The following is a 21,496-nucleotide window of genomic DNA, read 5'->3' on the forward strand; positions in this document are numbered from 1 at the left end:
GATAAAAAAGAGAAAAAACGGTAAGACATAACAGGACAGAGGGAGAAGAAGGCTGAAATGAGAGAACGAGGTTAGGGAGGGACAAAAATAAAATTGAGCCATTTATATTGTTTTCTGGTGGGCTATGAGCACTCCAGTGTTACTCTTTATTAACACATAAGGCTATTATGTTATGCAAGTAAACAAACCAAGGGTGGCTTGGCTATTGCTTGCAAATGAAAACCAGTATTATTGATATTAAAGATAAAACAAGGTTTAACAAGAAAACATTTTTATTTTTATATTAAAGGAGAAGGAAAGGCAAAGGATAAATAGGCCTCTAATCAAAGGCTTTTACAAATAGTACTTACACAGCCTTTGAAAATATTAATCCGTTCAATGGACAGTAAGCTGTTGCTCTCAAACGCAGACTGCAGTGGCAGAGTGGGGTGACGTCACGCTTTGCAGAGGCATCTTGTTTCAGGCTGCCAGAGGCAGCCTCGATGTGCATTGTGTACAATTAACATCCACTGCGCAAGTACAGTGGGCGCTTCCTTTCCTCAAGCCATGATGACGCGCATAGTAATCAGCATATGCGATTGTTTTTTTTTTCTTGCGCATGCGCATTAATAACTAAGAAGTACAGGAAGAGGGCGCACCTGCACTAATATGGCGCCTGCGTGCATATTGAACCGTTGCGCACAGTAACATCGGTTATAACGGATTTCATCAGCGCAATGGCAATTCCAATATAGCGGTTCAGGAGGTCTGGGGGAGTACTATATTATGAGCAAGGTATGGTTTTCCTCCTTTCCTTCTCCTTTAACACAAAAACTCTCTGTTACATAGAAATAAGGTCAAAGTGATGGTATGAGAACCAAACTTTTGCGATACAAGTATGGAGGCACAATTTCTTTTCTCTGAAAATGTCCTTTTACTTTTGGCACAAAATTGTTGGAATAAAAAAATACTGATGATTAAATCAACTTATTGAAAACATTAAAATAAATCTTTATGCTCATGTTTGCTTCTCCGGTGCATCACAAAATGGTATATTATCTAGAAGAAGGTCTTTCCTAGCTTGTAGCACTGAAAAGGAAAGATAAAGATGGTTGAACAGATGAGTAATATGCAACCAAACACATCTGAATGTAATTCATCAGCTCTGAGAAACAAAACCCTTGACCGGTCCTCCATCACTTGAATTAAGGTGCATAACTGATGTTTATAATACATAATTAAGATGTGACCAAGGCTTGACTTGGGAAAGTAATAGCTATGCTCCTAACGTATACTCTGCCAATTAGAATACAATTAGAATACAAATTTACAACTTTCACAATAATGTTGGTAGAAAATGAGCCGATTCCCTGCTTAGTCTAGAGCCCCTGTTTCTTTTTTACCCATGATACAAATGTCTCTGTCCTACTCCCTCCTTCCCCTTGGGAAACATTTTACTTACATGTGCTATAGCTGTAAGAGCATATCTCGAAGTGTCTCTCTCACACACACATATACAGCCACAATTTAAAATTCAATTTACATGTGCAGATCAATCTATCTCCCTATTTTATCCAAAATCAATTTATGTTCCATTTAATCAATTTATGTTCCAAACAAAGAGTATGAGAGAAAGATGCAAAAATCAGAGGACCGATTTGGCAGTTTTTTTGTATATTGCCCAATTTTATTAAACTGACCCATTATATGCTTTAATGAGCCTTTAACCTGTTGAGATTACACTCTCTATGGGATAACAATCTTCTGTAGTGGATAACAATCTAAACACAGAACAGCCTCTGCAATCCCTGTTCTACTCATATTTCTGGCACTGTAGTATACAATGAAGTTACGAGTAAGAAAACGCAATAACCATGGCATACCTAATGTATCTGAATCTTTATGAATACCCTGAACAACAGATGTTCTGAGAAGAATTTCTACATCAGTTCCAAATTTCAGCAACTGTCAAGAAAAATACAAATAAATGTTCACAACAGATGGTACAATATACTTCAAAGTAAAACTAAAATGTTAACACAGCTAAAATGTTGATTATATATACTAAACTTAAGCTTACATTGACCTTGAGATACACGGACAATGAACCACAGGAAAATAAATTGGGGAAGTGTGTGTGTCCCCTTCAGAATGGACCAGCACTCCAGAAATTTGTTTTGGGACACAGAAGTGATGTTTGAATAAATTATTTTTATTTATAGTCCGCTTGTCCATTCTCAAGGTTCTATACTAAATTTGACCACAGCTTCCTTGTAAAAGGAAGAGTGCAGGTACTCTTAGAACAAATTATATATATATATATATATATATATACACACACACACACACTTTTTTTTCCACAAAAGACTTGTGAGTGCGGTTCCTTCCTCGCTTTAAGTTTAGGAGCGAAAACGTTAAACGAAACCACTGAATTTTTCATGAAAGACCTGTGAGTGCGGTTCCTTCCTTTTTTATACCTTTACATTAATTTATAACCAGCACCCAGGCAGTTGTTTTCCTTGATTGTGTGTGCTCCAGCCCAATATATATATTACACACAATACATACACATATTTTTCCAAAACGTTGTGCTTAAAATTAACCACAATAATTGCTAGTAGCCATTTCTGTACATACAGAATCAGAAAAGAAAAACTCTTCCCTTCTGTATTAAACAATAGTCTGAATTTGAACAGCCATTGTTTTTAATCATCTTTATTATTTTAAATGTTTGGTTCTGAAGCTACAAATCATACAGTGCCCTTGATAATGTTTGGGACAAAGACACACTTTTTCTCCGAGTCAAGATCACAGTTGGGCACTGCCCAACATTCAAAGCATACCAGTTCGTCTGTTAAACATGGTGGTGGGGGTGTCATGGCTTGGGCATGTAGGGCTGCCACGGGTAGTGGCACACTTATCTTCATTGATGACCTAACTGCTGATGGCAGTTGCATAATGAATTCTGAGGTTTATAGAAACATCTTATCTGCTCAAGTTCCAGTAAAAGCCTCCAAACTCACTGGACAACTTTTCATCCTGCAACAAGATAATGATCCTAAACATATTGCTAAGGCAACACCAGAATTTCTCAAAGCTAAAAAAAATTGGAAAATTCTTGAATGGTCAAGCCAGTCACTTGAGAACATGCCTTCCATATGCTGAAGAGGAAACAAGTCCCTGAAACAAGCAGGAGTTGAAGGTGGCTGCAGCACCTGGTGATATGACTTCAAGCAGTCATTGCAGGGACAGGCAGCAAAGCACCTACCATTACTTTGTCCCAGACATTATGGTGCCCTGAAGTGAGGGGGGACTATGTATACTAAATGTTGTTATTTCTACATGGTGATACTGAAATGCATGCAAATAACTTTAAATGAAAGTCTGGAATGTGCACTTTAATAGCTGAATAAATGCCTGAATTGTTTGTTTCACAATTTTACAGAGGGGCAGAGGAGTAAATCAAAGAAAAAGAGTTTGTCTCAAACATTATGGAGGGCACTGTATATGATGTGGATCAGCACTGCTAAGATTCTCTCTCTCTGTAGGGGGTCACTGACACCAGGATGTACAGCGCCTAATAAGGAAGGTCACACCGTACTGGCACGGCTTATGGCTTTCAAATGAAGCATGAGAGGAAAGGCATACACAGCATCAAGTGTAGCTTCAAAATTATACATTTAAAAACATTCAAAATGTTTTGATTTAGAAAAATGTTTTTTTTTAATAGGGGCTGTTCAAATTTGGAATATTGTCAGAAGGCGAACATAACCTTTAATTGTAAATTATAAATAAAGTATTACAACATGGTGGGATTTTACCTCTGATATTTTTGCAGGAGAACATTCCCTTTTGTTTTTCTTAAACTCTTCATTGATTCTTTGTCTGGCAGCTAGGGTATCAAAAAACTGAAAATGAATTTCAAAGTGTAGAAAGTGCTTTGCCTTTGCTTAGCGGCATCTGGCTAGAACAAATATCTTCACAGATTTTTATTTAAACAGAAATAAATGCAATAAAAGGTTCAATAACGATGAATGCTTCATTTCAAATATATGTTACAACCTGCACCCATAATAATAATAATGCATTACAAATACAACCCGAACATATCCAATTTGGAGATGTGGGTGATGCTGGGGGCTTGCCTTGGGTGCTGGTGGGGTATGTCTAATAAGGATTGGATTAGCACTTTGCATAAACCAAGTCAAGTCTATTAGTGTGAACAGTCTATGAGTAAGTGCCCCATCAGGCACAAGATGCATCATGGCTATTTATCATGTCCTAATAAAATAGATTTAACTTCTGTTTGATCTTCTGTATCTGTTAGTAATGCAAGATACTCACCTTCCAGTGCACGATGGTCATTCTGAAATACACACTGCCTTGTGCGATGCAACGTTCTGAAAAGTTTCAACACCTTAAAGTAAAAACTGGTTATTAGACAGGACTGCATAAATAATAAAGACCATGGAACGCTATCCACTGTTCACAATAGGGAAGAAAGCTAATAAGAGTAATAAATAATAATACTAAGAATTATTTCCAGAAAAGGTGGAAACCCGAGACATAGCCCTTAGTGATCTGAAACTGTCTGACCTGCCAAGTGCTTTCGCCCTTGCTATGATTTAAAGTTGTAACATATATTAAAAAAAAATACCACAACAGCTTTTTGTTGGCAGGGGGATAAATCAGCACAGTGTACTGCAATTTAACCGATTACATACCACAAACGCTTCCCATATATACCCAGATTTGGTAGGGCAATTTTAACCATCTCAACATGTATGCCATTTTGGGGGCAACTTTGTGTGATCATCGTGCAATCCAATGTCTAAACACTACATATGCCAATGTGCTGTCAGCGAGTACACTTTGTTTAGGCTATTAGCCAAATGAACAAACCTACAGAAAGGTAGGCACACACATGTATAGCCACTTCAACAGTTTGCACAACTCAGGGTTGTTCACCTTTATATTAACTTTTATTATGCTGTAGATATTGATATTCTAAAATAACTTGCAATTGGTTTTCATTTTTGGTTATTTGTGGATTTGGAGTTATTTAGCTTTTTATTCAGCAGCTCTCCAGTTTCAGATTACCCTAGCAACCATGCATTGATTTGAGTTAGAGACTGGAATATGAAAAGGAGAGGATGTGAAAAGAAAGATGAATAAGAAGTTGCAATAACAATAGGTTTGTAGCCTTACAGAGCATTTGTTTTTAGATGGGGTCAGTGACCCAGGTTTGAAAGCAGGAAAGAGTCAGAAGGAGGCAAACAATTAAAAAACTAACTAAACTAAAAAAAACTAAAAAAAAAAAAGTGATGAGCAATTGAAAAGTTGCTTATAATTAGCCATTCAATAACATACTAAACGTTAACTTAAAGGGCATGTAAAGTCTAAAATAGAATAAGGCTAGAAATGCTGTATTTTGTATACTAAATATAAACATGAACTTACTGCACCACAAGCCTAATCAAACAAATAATTTATGCTTTCAAAGTTGGCTACAGGGGGTCACCATCTTGAACTATGTTAAACATCTTTGCAAGACTAAGACTGTGCACATGCTCAGTGTGGTCTGGGCTGCTTAGGAAACGTCATAAACAAAGCTGCTTGAGTTCTGCATGGCTGGGAAGTAAGGCTCCCCCTGCTGTTCATAAGTATGATTGTTTCTCTGCTCAGCAGTTAGGGACCGTCTGACAATTCCCATCCACAGCAGTAAATGAAGGGAAAATTTCACTGCATACAGTCAGGTTTCTTATAAAAATGGTACACATTTTTTAATTAAAGTATATTGGAGATAAGTTTCTTTTTCATTAAAGAATGCCCTATATAGGGGTGGCTCATTTTTAAGGCTCACTGACAATTTTTAATAGGGATGCACCAAATCCAGGATTCAGCCTTTTTCAGCAGGATTTGGCCGAATCCTTCTGCCTGGCCAAACCAAATCCTAATTTTCATATGCAAACTAGGGACGTGGAGGGAAATTGTGTGGCTTTTTGTCACAAAACAAGGAAATAAAAAATGATTTCCCCTTCGCACCCCTAATTTGCAAATGTAAATTAGGATTAGGTTCGGTATTTGGTCGAATCTTTTGAGACGGATTTGGTCGAATACAAAATAGTAGATTCAGTGCATCCCTAATTTTTAAGGTTCACTGACCCCACCTAAAATAAATGCTCTGTAAGGCTACACATTTATAGTTATTGCTACTGTTCCTTACTCCTGTTTCTATTCAAAGCCTCTACTATTCATGCTCCAGTCTCTTATTCATATAGTTGCTAGGGTATTTTGGACCCTAGCAACCGGATTGCTGAAATTGCAAACTGGAGAGCTGCTGAACAAAAAGCTGAATAACTCAAAAATTACAAATAACATAGAATGAAAACCAATTACAAATTGTCTCGGAACATTACTCTCTCTGTCATACTAACAGTTAATTTAAAGTTGAACAGCACCTTTACCCTACGTGCCTGGCTCAAATCGTATAGTTGTAGAGAAATGGCATGAGGAAAGTCCACACTGTTCAGCCCTTACATCAGGAGTTGTTGGTTAGTGTTGTTGTCACAGTTGTTTGTACTGAAGACATGAAGTGGGACTTACACTGGTGCACATGCTGAGTTCAATATCCTAAATTATATAATTCCAACTATAGCTGAATTGAAACTGAATAACAGCACCAACTACTCAAATTCTTGACTACTCACAACTAAAAACACAACGGGCAATATAAAAGCGTACTCAGTCCACTTCACTCACCTTCATCTTACTCTCCATACCGCATATACACCAGACAGGGTCAGCAGACCCCTCCTCCTGATAGCCATTGGTCATGCCATGAACTGACACGCCCTCTTCGTGACGCATCCACGTCTGACGTAGATATCGGTTATTACAACTGCTGGTTAATGCAGATCCGTCGCAACGGCTTCATGTGACGTAGTGCGCATGTGTACGTCACATTAGCACGGACCTCCTGTCAGGCTTTTCTGCTGCAGGAGGCAGACATGGCTGATGAGATCAGTAAAGCCCAGACAGCTTGTCCAGGGGGAGATACCATTTTTGGGAAAATTATCCGCAAAGAAATACCGGCCAAGATTATCTATGAAGATGAGCAAGTATGCGGCAGAATCTATGTTTTAGGGCATAGAGAGGCAGCGTGCTGAGTTATAAGACACGTGTATCCCTGCGCACTCAGAAAAGGGGCTGGGAATACGGAACGCATTTTAGGACATCCTGCAGGCTGCAGCGAAATACCTGTCATTCATGCGATGTCCTGTATTTTGCTGCAGGATGTCCTAAAATGCGTTCCGTATGGGAATGTAATGTGGGCCGTGTGGGAACCGGTATTAGCTCGCCTTATGTATTTTTCTAAAGTGTTTTTTTTAGATATGAAGGCATTTATGAGAACCACAAAGGAAAGTGACATAAGCTTCCCACTTGGCAAAAATATATGTAGTCCCTATTTCAGTAGAAGGTGTTGCTGCAGTTATTCATTCCATGCTGAGGCTTCCTTCTGTTCTGTAGTAATTGTTCTATTAAATGGGCGGGGGGGGGGCTTATTTACATAAGCAGTGGAAAATTTGGACACAAGTTGCCATATTTTTTACTCACAATGATGGTTTTCACCACAATTGCGGATGCACTTTTAGGCCACTGTTAAATATCACGTTTTATGCAGGCGGTGAAAACCCCAATTCAAACCCCTCCGCTTCATATCTATGTGATTTGGCAGAATTGTAATCCGTCTGTCAGTGAGGGACTTTCTGCCAGGAAACATGGCGTGTGACAGTTGAATCAGTTGCATCAACAGCTTTCATGTTTTAATGTAGACTAAGGTTATATCTCAAATACAAGTATTAATAAACATATCGATTTCAACATAAAAGCAGCAAACATACGTTTAAGTTACTTTTTTTATGCAGTTTTTTTAATGTAATATAGGAAACTGTTGTTAATGAGATTATTAATGAAAGGTTGAGGCGCAAGATTGTACAAACTAGAAATTTCACCAAAAAAAAGTGCAATTCAATTTGACAAGAGGAATAGTGAAATGTAAGAAATAAGTCCTCTAGGGAAAAATGTGAGAACACGTACCATCAGAAAAATCGAAAAGAAACAAGTTTGATTTTTAGAAAATTGCTCTTATGCGATCATTATTATGAAGTGTTTTTAAGAAAATACGCTTTTTTCTTCCCCCCTTTTTTTGCTGTGAAATGTAAGGGGCAACAATGATGAGAGTTCCGTTGGCAGAGGATTTGCAGTTCCCATAGACTGGTAACCCCACGTCCTTGCCTGAGACTGCAAATAGCCATCACTCTGCTTTTAGATCGTCAGCTGATTTATTGCAGTTTGGTTGCTAATTAATGCACGTTTGCCAGAACTGTTAACGTAAATAGCATTGCCATTTTTAGGGCTCTTACTGACGAGCGTTTTTACCTGCACTCCCCTGCGTTACATTTTTCAGTGTTCAGCCGCAGGGGAGCGCAGGAATAGATGCATTACATTTTTTTCAATGGGGCTGTACTCACACAGGCGCGTGTAGGCTCTGAACGCAGGAAAAATGCAGCATGTTGCGTCTCAACCTGCGTTCGGCACCTACACGTGCCTGTGTGAGTACAGCCCCATTGGAAAAAATGTAATGCGTCTATTCCTGCGCTCCCCTGCGGCTGAACGCAGAAAAACGGAATGCAGGGGGAGCGCAGGTAAAAACGCTCGTCAGTAAGAGCCCTAAATCTAACCTTATAAAAGCAGTGGGCTGGATGCTGCATAATTATCTAGACCTTCCAAGTATTTGCAGAGGTGTATTTTATAGGTTGATAGTGAGACATTCCTTCTGCAGTGATTGTGAGGCTATAATGGGTAATTTGATGCTCTGGGAGATAAATGTATAAAATGCCCCCCTTCCTATTCACTTTTAATGCAGAGTGCCTGAAAGTGACAACCTACTTACTTGAAAGGTTATATCTTGGAATTGCTCAATGGTGCTTTTTTGAGTGGCATAATTGCCAGTCATCTGATGTTTCTCTGATCTTTTCTGAGCAGGGCTACATCAAAATACTTTTATTTTACTTTTGTTTGTCTGAATTTCTTTCCGGTTAAGCTGGTTCAGCCGAATTAACCAGCAGGGGTTGCTGTTTACATTAGCAGTACAAGAATTCCTCAATGAGAAAAGGCACAGGTTACTTAGCAGATAACAGATACGCTTTGCAATAGAATACAATGGTATTATACAGAGTGCATCTGTTATCTGCTATGTAACTTGTGCTTTGAAAGGCTGCCCCCATGTTTACACATCAGCTTGTTTATTTGAACTATAGTAGTCTTTCTGAAACAAACACAGCAGTTTTACCAGTGCCGGACAACAGTACATTATATTTAAATTACTGTAAAACACTTTTTTTTTGTGGTGTTACTGTTCCATGAAACCTCCAGTAGTGGTGCTTTTCCAGCCTATAATGGGCAAAATAACACTTGTACCAGAAATTTCACATGTTTCGCATTTAAGTAAATGACAGCTGAAGGAAGAGGTGTGTACTACATAGCCTTTATTAGTCTTTACAGGCTCCTTAGTTTATTCCATTAGACCAGGGGTGTCCAAAAGGTAGATCAGATCTAGCAGTAGACCTTAAGTTGGTGATCAGTAGATCAAGACAATGTCAACAAACAGCTTGACTAAATTACCCTTCTGCTTTATTCTTTTCATTCAGATATTTATTCTGTTAAAGCTACATAAAGTTTTTTTTTTTTAAATATAGTAATATAAATTCTCTTATAAATTAATATAATATTTAAGTAATATATTCCATGGAACAGAATGCTAACAGTAATATTATGGATGTAGATCATAATCACTAAAAGTAGACCTCGCATTACTAAAGTATGGGAACTACTACCTTAGGTGACATTAAGGGGCCGATTCACTAAGCTCGAGTGAAGGATTCGAATGAAAAAAATTCGAATTTCGAAGTATTTTTTTGGTACTTCGACCATCGAATTGGTTAAATTCGTTCGAATTCGAACGAAATCGAACGAATCGAACGAAAAATCGTTCGACTATTCGACCATTCGATAGTCGAAGTACTTCCCCTTTAAAAAAAACTTCGACCCTCTACTTCGGCAGGTAAAACCTACCGAAGTCAATGTTAGCCTATGGGGAAGGTCCCCATAGGCTTGCCTGTGATTTTTTGATCGAAGGATTTTCCTTCGATCGTTGGATTAAAATCCTTCGAATCGTTCGATTCGAAGGATTTAATCGTTCGATCGAACGAAAAATCCTTCGATCGATCGATCGCAGGATTAGCGCTAAATCCTTCGACTTCGATATTCGAAGTCGAAGGATTTCAATTCGAGGGTCGAATTTCGAAGTATTTTTAACTTCGAAATTCGACCCTTAATGAATCTGCCCCTAACTGTTACTGCACTTGTGATATATCTATTTACTTGTTTTCTTATTTTTATTTTCCATTCAGTGTATCGCTTTTCATGACATAGCTCCACAAGCCCCAGTACATTTTCTGGTGGTCCCGAAAAAGTTCATCTCCCATTTGTCTAAAGCAGATGCCTCTGACAGGGAAGTAAGTAATATTTGTTCACTGTGTAACATTTTAAAGTGCCAGTAACATCACATTTACATTTTGTGTGACATCTTGTGGTCCAGCTTTTGCAAAGTCCATCTTGTGGTCCAGCTGTTACCAGCAACAGTCCCATGATTCATGGCACATCAATAAACAGGCACGTATTATAATGATTAGTGTTTGAGTTGTGTTGCAGTATATAAGTTAAGTGGTCTTCTTACAGGGCATCAGTAATTTTTACTGATTGGTAATGCTGGTTACGACTAGGTAAAAAGATACACATGCTTTCAGAAATACGAGTCCTGCCCAGTTTCTCTCTAGTAATTCAATGTACGGGTAAAATATCCATTATATGGAAACTAGTTATCCAGAAAGCTCCAAATTATGGGAAGTCCATCTCCCATTGACTCAATTTTAATTAAATAATTCAAAACTTACTCTAATAACAAAACTGTACCTTGTACTTGATCCCTGCTAAGATATAATGAATTCTTATTGGGAAAACAATTGGGTTTATTTAATGTTAGAAAGATTATAGCAAGGTATGAAGTTCCAAATTACGGAAAGACCCCTTCTATGGAAAACCCCAGAACCCTGGGCATTTTGGATAACAGGTCCTAGACCTGTACTATTTTTTTTTACCCTCAACCCCAATATGGCATTAAGAAGAAACGAGAGACAGGTCGCACAGCATTGTGTACGTATGTACGTACGTACGTATGTATGTGTAACTTTATTTGTAAAGCGCTGTTAAGGAGCTGCAGCATGCATAAAAGTGCAACATATATAAAAGTATACACAGGGAAGACAAAATACATAATAAATATACACAGAATTAATATCAGGAGAGAAGGCAGTCCATGCTCCGTAGAGCTTACAGTCTTAGTGGGAACGTTGCCATAATTTAAAGGGGGTCGTTCACCTTTCAATTAACTTTTAATATAATGTAGAGAGTGACATTCTGGGACAATTTGCAGTTGGTTTTCATTTTTTATTATTTGTGGTTTTTGAGTTATTTTTTATCTTTTTATTCAGCAGCACTCCAGTTTGTCTTTTCAGCAGTCTGTTCGCTAGGGTCCAAATTACCCTAGCAACCATGCACTGATTTAAAAGAGACTGGAATATAAATAGGAGAGGGCCTGAATAGAAAGATGAATAATAAAAAGTAACAATAACGGTAAATGTGTAAACCTTACAGAGCATTTGTTTTTGGATGGTGACCCCAATTGAAAGGACGGAGTCAGAAGAAAAAAAGTCAAATTACTCAAAAACTATAAAAAAGAAAAAATGAAGGCCAATTGAGAAGCTGCTTAGAATTAGCCATTCTAGAACATACTAACAGTTAACTTAAAGGTGAACCACCCCTTTTACATAAACTGCATATTAACTGCTGTACTTTTGTAATGTTCAGCAGCCCGTCTGAGTGAGTTGCAGTTTTGTTATACAGGCTCAGACTATTAACGAGTAAAGTCATGTGTCCCAGAATGTCACTCTAAAGTCATGTGTTTGACATTTTGTGGTGGGTTTATGATTATTTCAGTGCACAGCAACACAGACGTTAATTGATTTGAACCTCGGCTATTGATCTGTATCCTTGGGAGCACACTGTTATGGAGGATGCGGATAATTGGTCTGTCTCTCTTGCATGCTTCTAAACACTGGATACAGATAAAACTGGACAGTCCAGATTAATCTGCATTCACCGTCCAAATTCACTCCCATGGGTACAGACCTATAGGCTACAGTTCCAGAACTTTCTTTATCTTGGTCTTGTGAACAAGACTAGCTTCGCTCATGACCGTGATTGGCTGCACTGTGTGCCTAATAATATATATATATATATATATTGTAAATATAAATTTGAGGCAGAAAGATTATAATAAGAACTGGTGGAAAGCTAGCTTATAATAAGAAAGTTACCTGATAATATTTTGATGAAAACACCTCTATGTAAATCCAAACACTAGATGGCGCACTTTGTATGTAGATAGCCTTGAAGAGGTGACGTTCAGCAATTGCCGAGCTACAACTCTCAAAACTACAATTGGCTGATTGGTTTTAGCAACAGCTGGAGAGTCACTCAGTAAAGAGTAATCACCCACAGTAAACATAAGGGGAAGTAATCAGTCACATAATAGTTTAGGAGCTAACCTGACTTTCTGTTATGGAAATACACATTTTTTTGTCACATTTTTGCTGCATTTCAGCCCTTTTGTAAAGCAATCATCCCTATGGAGCCCAAAAGATTAATTAAGTAAAATTTAGCCTTTGAGCTGAAAGGGATTCAGAGAATTGCTTTCCCAAGCTGCTAAACAGCAGTGTGGTGTTTAAAGAAAGCCTTGCCAAGCTTTGAAACATAGAGAATAATGTACTCTCTGCTGTAATTTATAAGGCTACTAGAAGACACATTGGAGTTCCATAACAATATAAAAGCAGCAGATTGAAAGCTGAGAAAGGTCTGAAATATCCATGGAAAGTATTAGGTTAGTGCCTGTAAGCAATGTGGGTGCCGCAGCAGGGACAGGCAAAAACATACAGTAGGTGCACTGTACTAACCATGCTTCAAATACAAAAAGGACCAGGTCCTGGTTAAAATCCCATTTTTTTCTGTTTCTCAGCATTATTAGGAAATCATGATATTTGTTTCTTTTTTTCTGTGTGCTGTAATGTCAATATGATAAACTCCATGTTATTTCTCACTTGTAATCCACAGCTACTTGGGCATCTGATGATCGTTGGCAGCAAGTGTGCAGCTGATTTGGGTTTGACAAATGGGTACCGGCTGGCGCTGAATGAAGGGCCAGATGGTGGCCAGTCTGTGTACCACATTCACCTTCATGTGTTTGGTGGACGCCAGATGGGCTGGCCTCCAGGCTAGTAGCTTGCCAGGCACAGCAAGCCAAATCAGTTACTGCAGTCTGTCCCATCCAATGAAACAGATTCTCTGAACTTCATGCTTAACATTCATGCGTTTGTTTCTTTGAAGGCTTGATGAGCCACAAAATAAAGTGTAATAAATAGCTTTCCTTGAAATTAAATTTGATTATGTTGAGTGTTTTGTAATATATTTTCATTTTCGCATTGCTCGTCACCCCTTTAAAAAACATTTTTTGTCTGAGCTTTTTTGTTTTCCCTATTTTGTAGAATTGGAATAGATGTTTAAACAATTAAATCCTGTTTATCGGCCTCCTGTGATGCCACATAATCCAAAATGTACTAATAATCCCAACATCTATTGCTAGTGAGTTCATTAGCTACATAGTTTTACAAACAAATCCTTTTCTAGTGCCTGAATCTATTTCGGCTTGACTAGTGCAAAATAAACAGTGCTGCTTCTAGAATAACCTACTCTGCAATGTTCTGCTGTTAAATAGCAGTGGGATATATTGTAGATATGGGATCCGTTATACAGAAACCCATTATCCCAAAAGTTCCAAATTACAGGAAGGCTACCACCCCATAGACTCTATTTTAATCAAATAATTCTCATTTTTAAAAATCCCCTGTAATAAAAAAAAACCTGTTTTTTGTAGTTGATCTCAACTAAGATAAAATTAATCCTTATTGGATGCAACATTTTCTTTATTAATATTTAAACTTTTTTTAGTAGAACTTGGGGTATGGAGATCCAAATTACAGAACACTCCTTATATGGAAAAATTCAGGTCCCGAGCTTTCTGGATACAGATCCCATACCTGTATTTCCATTTTTTCACTTTTTTTTAGCAACGTAATATGATTTCTTTATGTCATCTATAATGCTGAAAATGATACTTTATTTAAATGACCCATTTATAGACCGTACAGTTACAAGGTTGTTCATTTATTTGTCTGCATATTAAATCTATTGTGTAAGTGGTCAATACTCTTACCTGCATACTGAAAATGACTCCTCTCTATTTGATATAAACATAAGGATTCGCAAAAAATTTAAGGCTAGATGAATTGTTTTTTTTCCCCTTAAATACTGATATAGGATCTATTATTAGAAATCCTTGTGACCTGGGGTCACTGTTTTATTATAATGTAAAATAAGGTAATAATAATACAAAAAAAAATTTGAAATTACCTTTTGGGCAGGGAAGTAAACAGATCATTTTAAAAGCCCCTTCACTTTTTATGCATTTTGCAAAACACATGCAAAGCTTTTCCTATGCGTGTATATGGCTATGAACCAATGAAATGATTTGAATTATATTTTAGAACTGTGGCTGAGAACCATACAGCCCTAAGAGTATCACAATGCAGTCAGACAGGCCTCTTGTATATGAGATTGCAGCAGGTCCCATGAAATCAGAGACCCAAGATTTTATACTTATATGACTCCTTAAAGTTTTGGGCTAGGGAGTCTTTAAACGTTGTTAATGCAGAACAGTTTTGTTCTTTAATAGTGTTACAAGTATAGCAAACACATTATAGAGCATAGCGTGCTCTTTAGATGACTGTCTCTCGTGGGAGGGCTTTAGTAGTGTGATACAAAATAGAGTTTTCTCCTGCATAACACTGTTCAGGTTGATTTATCTATTTTGTTGCTGCAAGAAAGATTTTTTTCCTGATGCGTACATTGTGTGTTTGTAACAGCCGCCGTGATTCATTGGGCTGTCAACAAAATGCCATTTGTGTAATGCTTTTGCCTTCATGCCGCCCTACCTTATTATACGAAGAGATAATTAAAAAAAGCATACTTTTTTTTTTCTACTGGTTTGCTGATGCTTAGTTTTATATTTCACAGAGGGATTGTAATAAAGGGAAGTGTTCCAAGCAAAAACAACATTAAGGGGCAGATTTATCAAGGGTCGAATAGGAAATTGAATTTTCAAATTGGTTTTTTTGGTCATAACTCACATATTCAAATTGGGAATTATCCAAACTCAATTCAAATTTGAAATTTGAGATTTATAAAACCTATACCCTGAGAGTAATTTGACTATTTGCCACCTAAACCTACTGAGTTCATGCATAAGTCAATGGGAGAGGTCCAGTGACCCTTTTGAAGATGTTAATATCCTTCCTGACATTCAAGTTTTTTTCGGAGAAAGAACTCGATTTGAGTTTTTGGGTCGGTAATATTATTTCGAGTTTTAGATATTCAATTTTTTTCTTAAATAACCTCTTTATATATAATTTCGAGTATATTCGAATTTATATAAAAAAAAAAAATTCACATGAATTCACAATTCAACCTTTGATAAATGGGCCTCTAAAATCAGTAATACAAAATGTTGTACCTGTATATTCTATGTGATGTGAAGGGAGATGCTTCATGTAATGTGGGGAAAGGAAGGATCGTGGAAAATAGGTTTAAAAAAAAAAAAAAAAAAGGGGGGGGCATTCACGGCTGAGCTTGGCACAGGTTAATGATATTTACTGATCGGATAGAAGGAGCAAGTAATGCAGGAAAACCCAGCCAAAGTAGGATAAATAATTTAAGTGACGCCTAATGGATCATATTGAATGCCCACCCTTTCCCTGCTGTGTAATAGTATGTGGGTGCATGTCTTGCTGTGGGTGAGATATTGCAGGGGAGCATTGACAATGGGGATAAATTGGGGGGGGGGCACATGAAATGCAACTTGAAATTCAAGTTCATGCATTCTACTTGTTTTTAGTTTTATTTGTATGTGGGTCCATTTAACAAATGATGGTTTCCCTCAGTCTGACAGCTTATTATGTATAGATAGTGAGCGTTTTATAGACCCAGCAGCTCCTAACTATAAGGCGAAACAACCCGTATCCATCTGTGTGTGTCATATTTTATGTATCTTGTCACAACTGTATTTTTAGACCTTCTACTTCATCCTTCAGTGATCACACACAGTCAGTATAAAGTACACAACAAGGATTTCAGCTGCAATGTGTCTGGCTTACTTTTCAGCAACAGATCATTAACTAGCCTACTGCACAGTAGCACTCTCAATCTAAGCCCTTAAATCTGTAGTCATGACTGCCTGTCTATAGCAGGGTGGATAGTACTCTATATATTTAATGTCATCTATAGTCAAGATTAATGAAGTATTCCATATTTCTTGTGTCGGAACACATCTGAACACCAAGGTAAAAACTCTTCCCTCCCAATGAGTGGAGGGGGTTTTACGACTACAAAATTCTCCAGCTGCTGCTGAATGACAACCTTTAGGAATACACTGAAAGTTAACATCTGCATCATATATGAAAATTATTTCACCCAATAAAAACTGGATCTGCAATCGCAAAATCATTTAATCTATGTTAGGCATTTAAAGGCATTCTGTCATGCTTTTTATGGTGTCTTTTTTATTACTAAATTACACTGTTAAACACTGCTTTCTGACTGCTATTTTTTTCTCCTATTCAAAGTAACTGAATGTATCACAGTGGGACCTGGATTTTTAATATAGATCGCTGTTCTTATATCTACCAGGCAACTGTTATCCTGTGTTAGGGAATTTTTTTTATTGAGAAAATACTATAACAAAGTAACAAAATCTTATAACATAACACAAAAAAAGAGAGCAATATACTATCTTCTTTACACAAACAACAATGTAACATATACAAACCAAACAGTTAATAAGCAAATTGTTTCTCCCCGAAAAACTTTCCCTTACAGCTGTATCATTAACTGAAAGCTTCCTCTCCTTTTCCAGACACTCACTATATTACATTAAACTGTAATTAGTTGCCCCTTTAGATTTCTTTGAGGATTTTGGGGCCTTTGGGGATTTAACAAAATCTTCACCCAATCCATCCACAAATCTCTTTACCTGAATTCCTTTTACTCCTTGGGAATCACCTTCAACCTCCAGAAACACCAGCCCCCCTCCCTCTGAAACTCCTGCTTTCCCAGTTTAGGGGCCCTTCCTTTCCTTTTCTTCCCCCGATCCTCTATGATGGGCTCCTTCCCCACATGCTGCTCTTGTAGAAAAACAGGGGATTCGCTTGCATGAACCTGCAACCTCCCTTTCTGTTCCTCCCGGCCTTCCACCTCACTGTCACCTTCTGCCTTATTACTCTGCCTTTTCTTTTTCTTTTCCTCTGTAACTTACATTTCTTCCTCTTCCCTCTCTATCTTTCTCAAATCCTCCTCCTCTGCTAGGTCTCCCCAGCTCTTCCCGTCTGGCAGGAGGTACTTGTTTGAGGCGGGTATGTCAGTACCAAGTACCGGTTTCCTGGCTTCTTTCTTGATTTCCCCACTACTCGCCAGTCTTCCTCCCTCAATCCTTGTACTGGGGAACCTCCCACCTGCCTCCCTGAACTTCCTGTTTCACTTTCTCAATCTGTCCCTCCACTCTCCCTTCTGCTGCCTCCATAACATTCCCTTTCCGGCCTCATCTCCTCTGCTGCTTCCATCCTCACTTCCTGCTCTATCACTTCTTTCCCAATGAGCTCCCTCTCCACCAGGGACAAGCCTTGACAAAATAGTGCCAAACATCTGGGCACTGGCGGTATGTGTGGCCCAAGGATGAACACAGATTACAGCGGATCTTATTGCACTCCTTACTGATGTGGCCATGGGCCCCACACAGTGCACACACCTTGTTGTCAGAGTTTTACTGGCCAGATGGCGCCTTGACCCACACCTGAAACACTGCCGCGGCTGGCCCGGGTAGAAACAGGAGCCTCTCTTTGCCTATAAAGAAGGAGTTAGGGAGATGTTTAGGGACATTGTTTTGTACCTGAAGCCTGACCTGCACCCTCCATCTTGCCACCCAGAAACCCTCCTCATTATAAACTGGCTGAAGGGGGGCAGCACTGTATTTGTAGACACACAAGAACATTATTGGGTGGAGTGCACTCTTTCTTAAACAATATGGTGACTGCTTTGGTTTCAGGCCTAGAAATGGGGGTCGCTGGAAACCCCTCCCACTCTATGGAGCCCTCCTTCTGCTCATACAGAGCCCAGAATTTCTCCAGGCCTTGGGACAGTTTAAAGCTGATGTCAAACTCAGAGAGATAAAGGCAAATATATCACTGGGGGTAAAGCCCATAGACTGTTTTATTAGATTGTTGGCTACAAACCTCTCCACAGGGGCCTTCTCTCCCTCCCACTTGATCCTCACTACATTCCTTCTCTTGAACACCTGTCACTCAAAATCCTCATTCCTATGAGGATGCCTGGCAAAGAATCTCCATTCCCAGATATTGGGTTTCACTGGTTCTGGGCCCTTTCCTGTGTCTCAGTGCTGTCATGAGCATCTGCCCCCCCCCTCTGACACCATGTGTTCACCCAGCACCTTACAGTCACTCTGTGTAGGTACCCCCCCATTATCAGTTGTACCCCCAGTCACAGCACTGATACACTCCACTTGCTGCCCTCCTCTATCCTCACTCACCACTTTCTCTCCAGTCACACTGTCTGTGTGGGTAATGTCCATAGCATTCTGCACAGGATCAGGATTTTGCTGCTTACTCACAGGCAGAAAGTACTTTAAATCAGCTAGTAAGTGCTGCACAGTCTCACAAGGCAACTCCCTTGCGCCCTCTATCTCCTTACACTGGGGCCTGTTTGTATAGAAATCTTTCCAGGGTTTGATTAAACTCATAGTCTGTGTGATTTATTGCTCCACAACCTCCAGCTTCTTGTTCAGCAGTGTGACCCTTCTGATGGATTGGGCCCTCACTTCTCTCTCAGCCTGGGACATTACACTGACCTCAGTCAGTATGGCAGCTTCCAGCTCCACTTTCCTGCACTGCAAAGTCTCCATAACTCGCATTGGCTGCCATTATTGCACCAGAGACAAAACAGTTTCATTGGGGGATACAGGACCCAGTTTACTACAGTCAATTCACAGTCAATATTGGCCCCCTGGGGCCCATAAGTAGCAGAGCGAATATGAGGGAAAGGTATTACCTGCTTTATAGTGGCCCCAGCACTGCTCCTTCTCTCCAGAGCCTTCTCTGCTTCACTCACTGCCAGATTCTCACACACCGGCACCATCTTGGATTCTCCTCTGACCAGCACATGGAACTCACTTCTCCTGCTGCTTGACCTTCCTCCCAGCATCCTCCTGGGTTCCCATGGGAGTTTTCAGGTACAGCTGCTTCCTCCTGCCCTGCACTGCCGCTGCTGTGTCTTTCCTCCATGGAGTCTGTGACCCCAGGGGAGTTCTGTGCAGGTTACTTCCCAGGGGGGTCTCGCTGTGACTGCAGAGTTTATCCTCTCAGGGGGAGCACAGACCTCCACACAGCCTGACCGTCCAGGGAGTCACAGTCCAAAGCAATAGAACCAGAACATTCACCAGGGATTCCTTTCAGGTGTTCGGCACTTTTTCCCTCATTCAAGATGGCCGCAGGTACCTCATTCCCTTTTCCTCCATTACCTTTCCTCCCAGCAGCAGAAACAGCTTTGATTTTCTCCTGCAATACTCACTGGGTTTCTTGGCTTCCACAGTTGCAGCACAAACTCTAGTTCTAGTCACACGTTTGCTTGTGGCCAGATGTGCACCAGGACTCTTAGCCTTGGCTTCCCCACTGCTCTTAGGGCTCCTAGCCACTTTCTTCCTCATGCTGCCACTTTGGGGAGGAAAAACTGAATAAAAGTCCAAACAAATGAATTTACAAGGCTGAAACCTTGCTTTTGCTGTTCAAACGGTCCCTCCCAGACCCCCAGGGGCCTGGGAAAACAACTCTCTCCACAAGCTCACGCTAATCTTGTGTTAGGGAGCTGCTATCTGGTTACCTTCACATTGTTCTGTTAGACTGCTGGGGGGGGGGGTGATATCACTCAAACTTGCAGTACAGCAGTAAAGAGTGACTAAAGTTTATCAGAGTACAAGTCACATGTCTGGGGGCTCCTGGGAAAGTGACAATATGTCTAACCCCAGTTCAGACTTCAACGTTTAATATAAAAAAATCAGTTTGCTCTTTTGAAAAATGGATTTCAGTGCAGAATTCTGCTGGAGAAGCACTATTAACTGATGTGAAAAAAACATGTTTTCCCAAGACTGGGAATTCTGGTGCTGACTTACAAAAATATATGCTAAATATGGTACTACAAGTTGGAAATGTAAGTAAGACACAATTGGTTGGCAAATATTTAGAGTTTATCGCCTATGTTCTTAAGCCCTACTGTATAGCATTCCTGATTCCTATTGAGCTAACAGATGGCAGTTTTAAAAATCGTTCATAGGAAACTACACCAAGAACAGATCATGCAGTAGGAACACGAGAAGTGTGCCAGAGTAACTGACCTGAAGAGAGTTCATCAAAGCAAAGCTCTTATGCTAATTCCAGACTGATTTACATTTATTTACTGTATTGCAACTGTGTTTTAACTGAGTTTATGTCTAGACATTATGATATACCAATTGATGGGTGGCACTGGCACTGTTTCAGTTACAAAATTGGGGGGTTGTGGAAGCACTCCTAAGGCTAAATCAAAGTATATTTAAGTATAATGGAAGTGCTACTTACAATGCACTTCCTGGGCCCCTGTCTCATAAGCAATTCAGTATAAATGCAAGTGCATGTGTTTACAAAGACAGGGGGTTTTTAGTTACAAAGTTATGATCATAAAGTTGAAAAACCACCATACCACGTCAAGGTAAACCCCATATGGCGGTCCCAAACTTGTTTATTCTCAGGTCATAATATAAAAAGACAATTCTCTGCATAATAGCATTACCTGTATTCAGTGTTTGTGGAACATTGGATTCACTCTGGAGCCTAGATCCTCCCCCGCCAGTTAAGGCTTTTAAGAGAGAGAGATTGCCCAAACCAACGCCCATATTTAAAAGCATAGGACCACCATTAGTATATAGGGGTGGGTATGGGGTGCTATTAAAAACCACATGAAGCTAAGCCACAGCTTCAGGCTAATACAATGTACAAAATTGGGGGGTTGTGGAAGCACTCCTAAGGCTAAATCAAAGTATATTTAAGTATAATGGAAGTGCTACTTACAATGCACTTCCCTGGGCCCCTGTCTCATAAGTAATTCAGTATAAATGCAAGTGCAT

At 39.3% G+C, this 21,496-nt stretch overlaps 2 protein-coding genes across 6 annotated transcripts; one reads left to right on the plus strand and one right to left on the minus strand.

The window, feature by feature from the left end:
- Window positions 1–105: 105 nt before the first annotated feature.
- Window positions 106–20,254, minus strand: lyrm7.L (LYR motif containing 7 L homeolog). 5 transcript variants are annotated; one of them, XM_018248201.2, is made up of 5 exons: window positions 19,390–19,942; window positions 4,324–4,396; window positions 3,801–3,871; window positions 1,863–1,944; window positions 106–1,068 (listed from the first exon to the last, which is right to left on the minus strand). In XM_018248201.2, exons 1-5 carry the CDS (start codon window positions 19,540–19,542, stop codon window positions 998–1,000), a joined length of 450 nt encoding a protein of 149 aa, XP_018103690.1. In that variant the 5' UTR covers window positions 19,543–19,942; the 3' UTR covers window positions 106–997. The 5 variants fall into 5 exon arrangements, with proteins under 5 accessions (XP_018103690.1, XP_018103695.1, XP_018103702.1 ...); XM_018248206.2 differs by lacking the exon at window positions 19,390–19,942 and adding an exon at window positions 6,742–6,871; XM_018248213.2 differs by lacking the exon at window positions 19,390–19,942 and adding an exon at window positions 6,586–6,651.
- On the plus strand, window positions 6,972–13,597 carry hint1.L (histidine triad nucleotide binding protein 1 L homeolog). The gene is made up of 3 exons (XM_018264080.2): window positions 6,972–7,100; window positions 10,455–10,559; window positions 13,273–13,597. Exons 1-3 carry the CDS (start codon window positions 6,990–6,992, stop codon window positions 13,435–13,437), a joined length of 381 nt encoding a protein of 126 aa, XP_018119569.1. The 5' UTR covers window positions 6,972–6,989; the 3' UTR covers window positions 13,438–13,597.
- Window positions 20,255–21,496: the final 1,242 nt, after the last annotated feature.

Source organism: Xenopus laevis, chromosome 1L (assembly GCF_017654675.1).
Source record: "Xenopus laevis strain J_2021 chromosome 1L, Xenopus_laevis_v10.1, whole genome shotgun sequence".
Lineage (NCBI taxonomy): Eukaryota > Metazoa > Chordata > Amphibia > Anura > Pipidae > Xenopus > Xenopus laevis.

Bases quoted from the DNA above. Each gene is read 5' to 3' on its own strand.
- hint1.L (XM_018264080.2), top strand. From the start codon at position 6,990: ATGGCTGATGAGATCAGTAAAGCCCAGACAGCTTGTCCAGGGGGAGAT. The intron at 7,101-10,454 runs GTATGCGGCAGA...TTTTCCATTCAG, and splicing joins TTATCTATGAAGATGAGCAA to TGTATCGCTTTTCATGACAT. The intron at 10,560-13,272 runs GTAAGTAATATT...TGTAATCCACAG, and splicing joins CAGATGCCTCTGACAGGGAA to CTACTTGGGCATCTGATGAT.
- lyrm7.L (XM_018248193.2), bottom strand. From the start codon at position 19,542: ATGCTGGGAGGAAGGTCAAGCAGCAGGAGAAGTGAGTTCCATGTGCTG. The intron at 18,169-19,389 runs GTAATACCTTTC...CCTTCTTTATAG, and splicing joins CTGGGGCCACTATAAAGCAG to GCAAAGAGAGGCTCCTGTTT.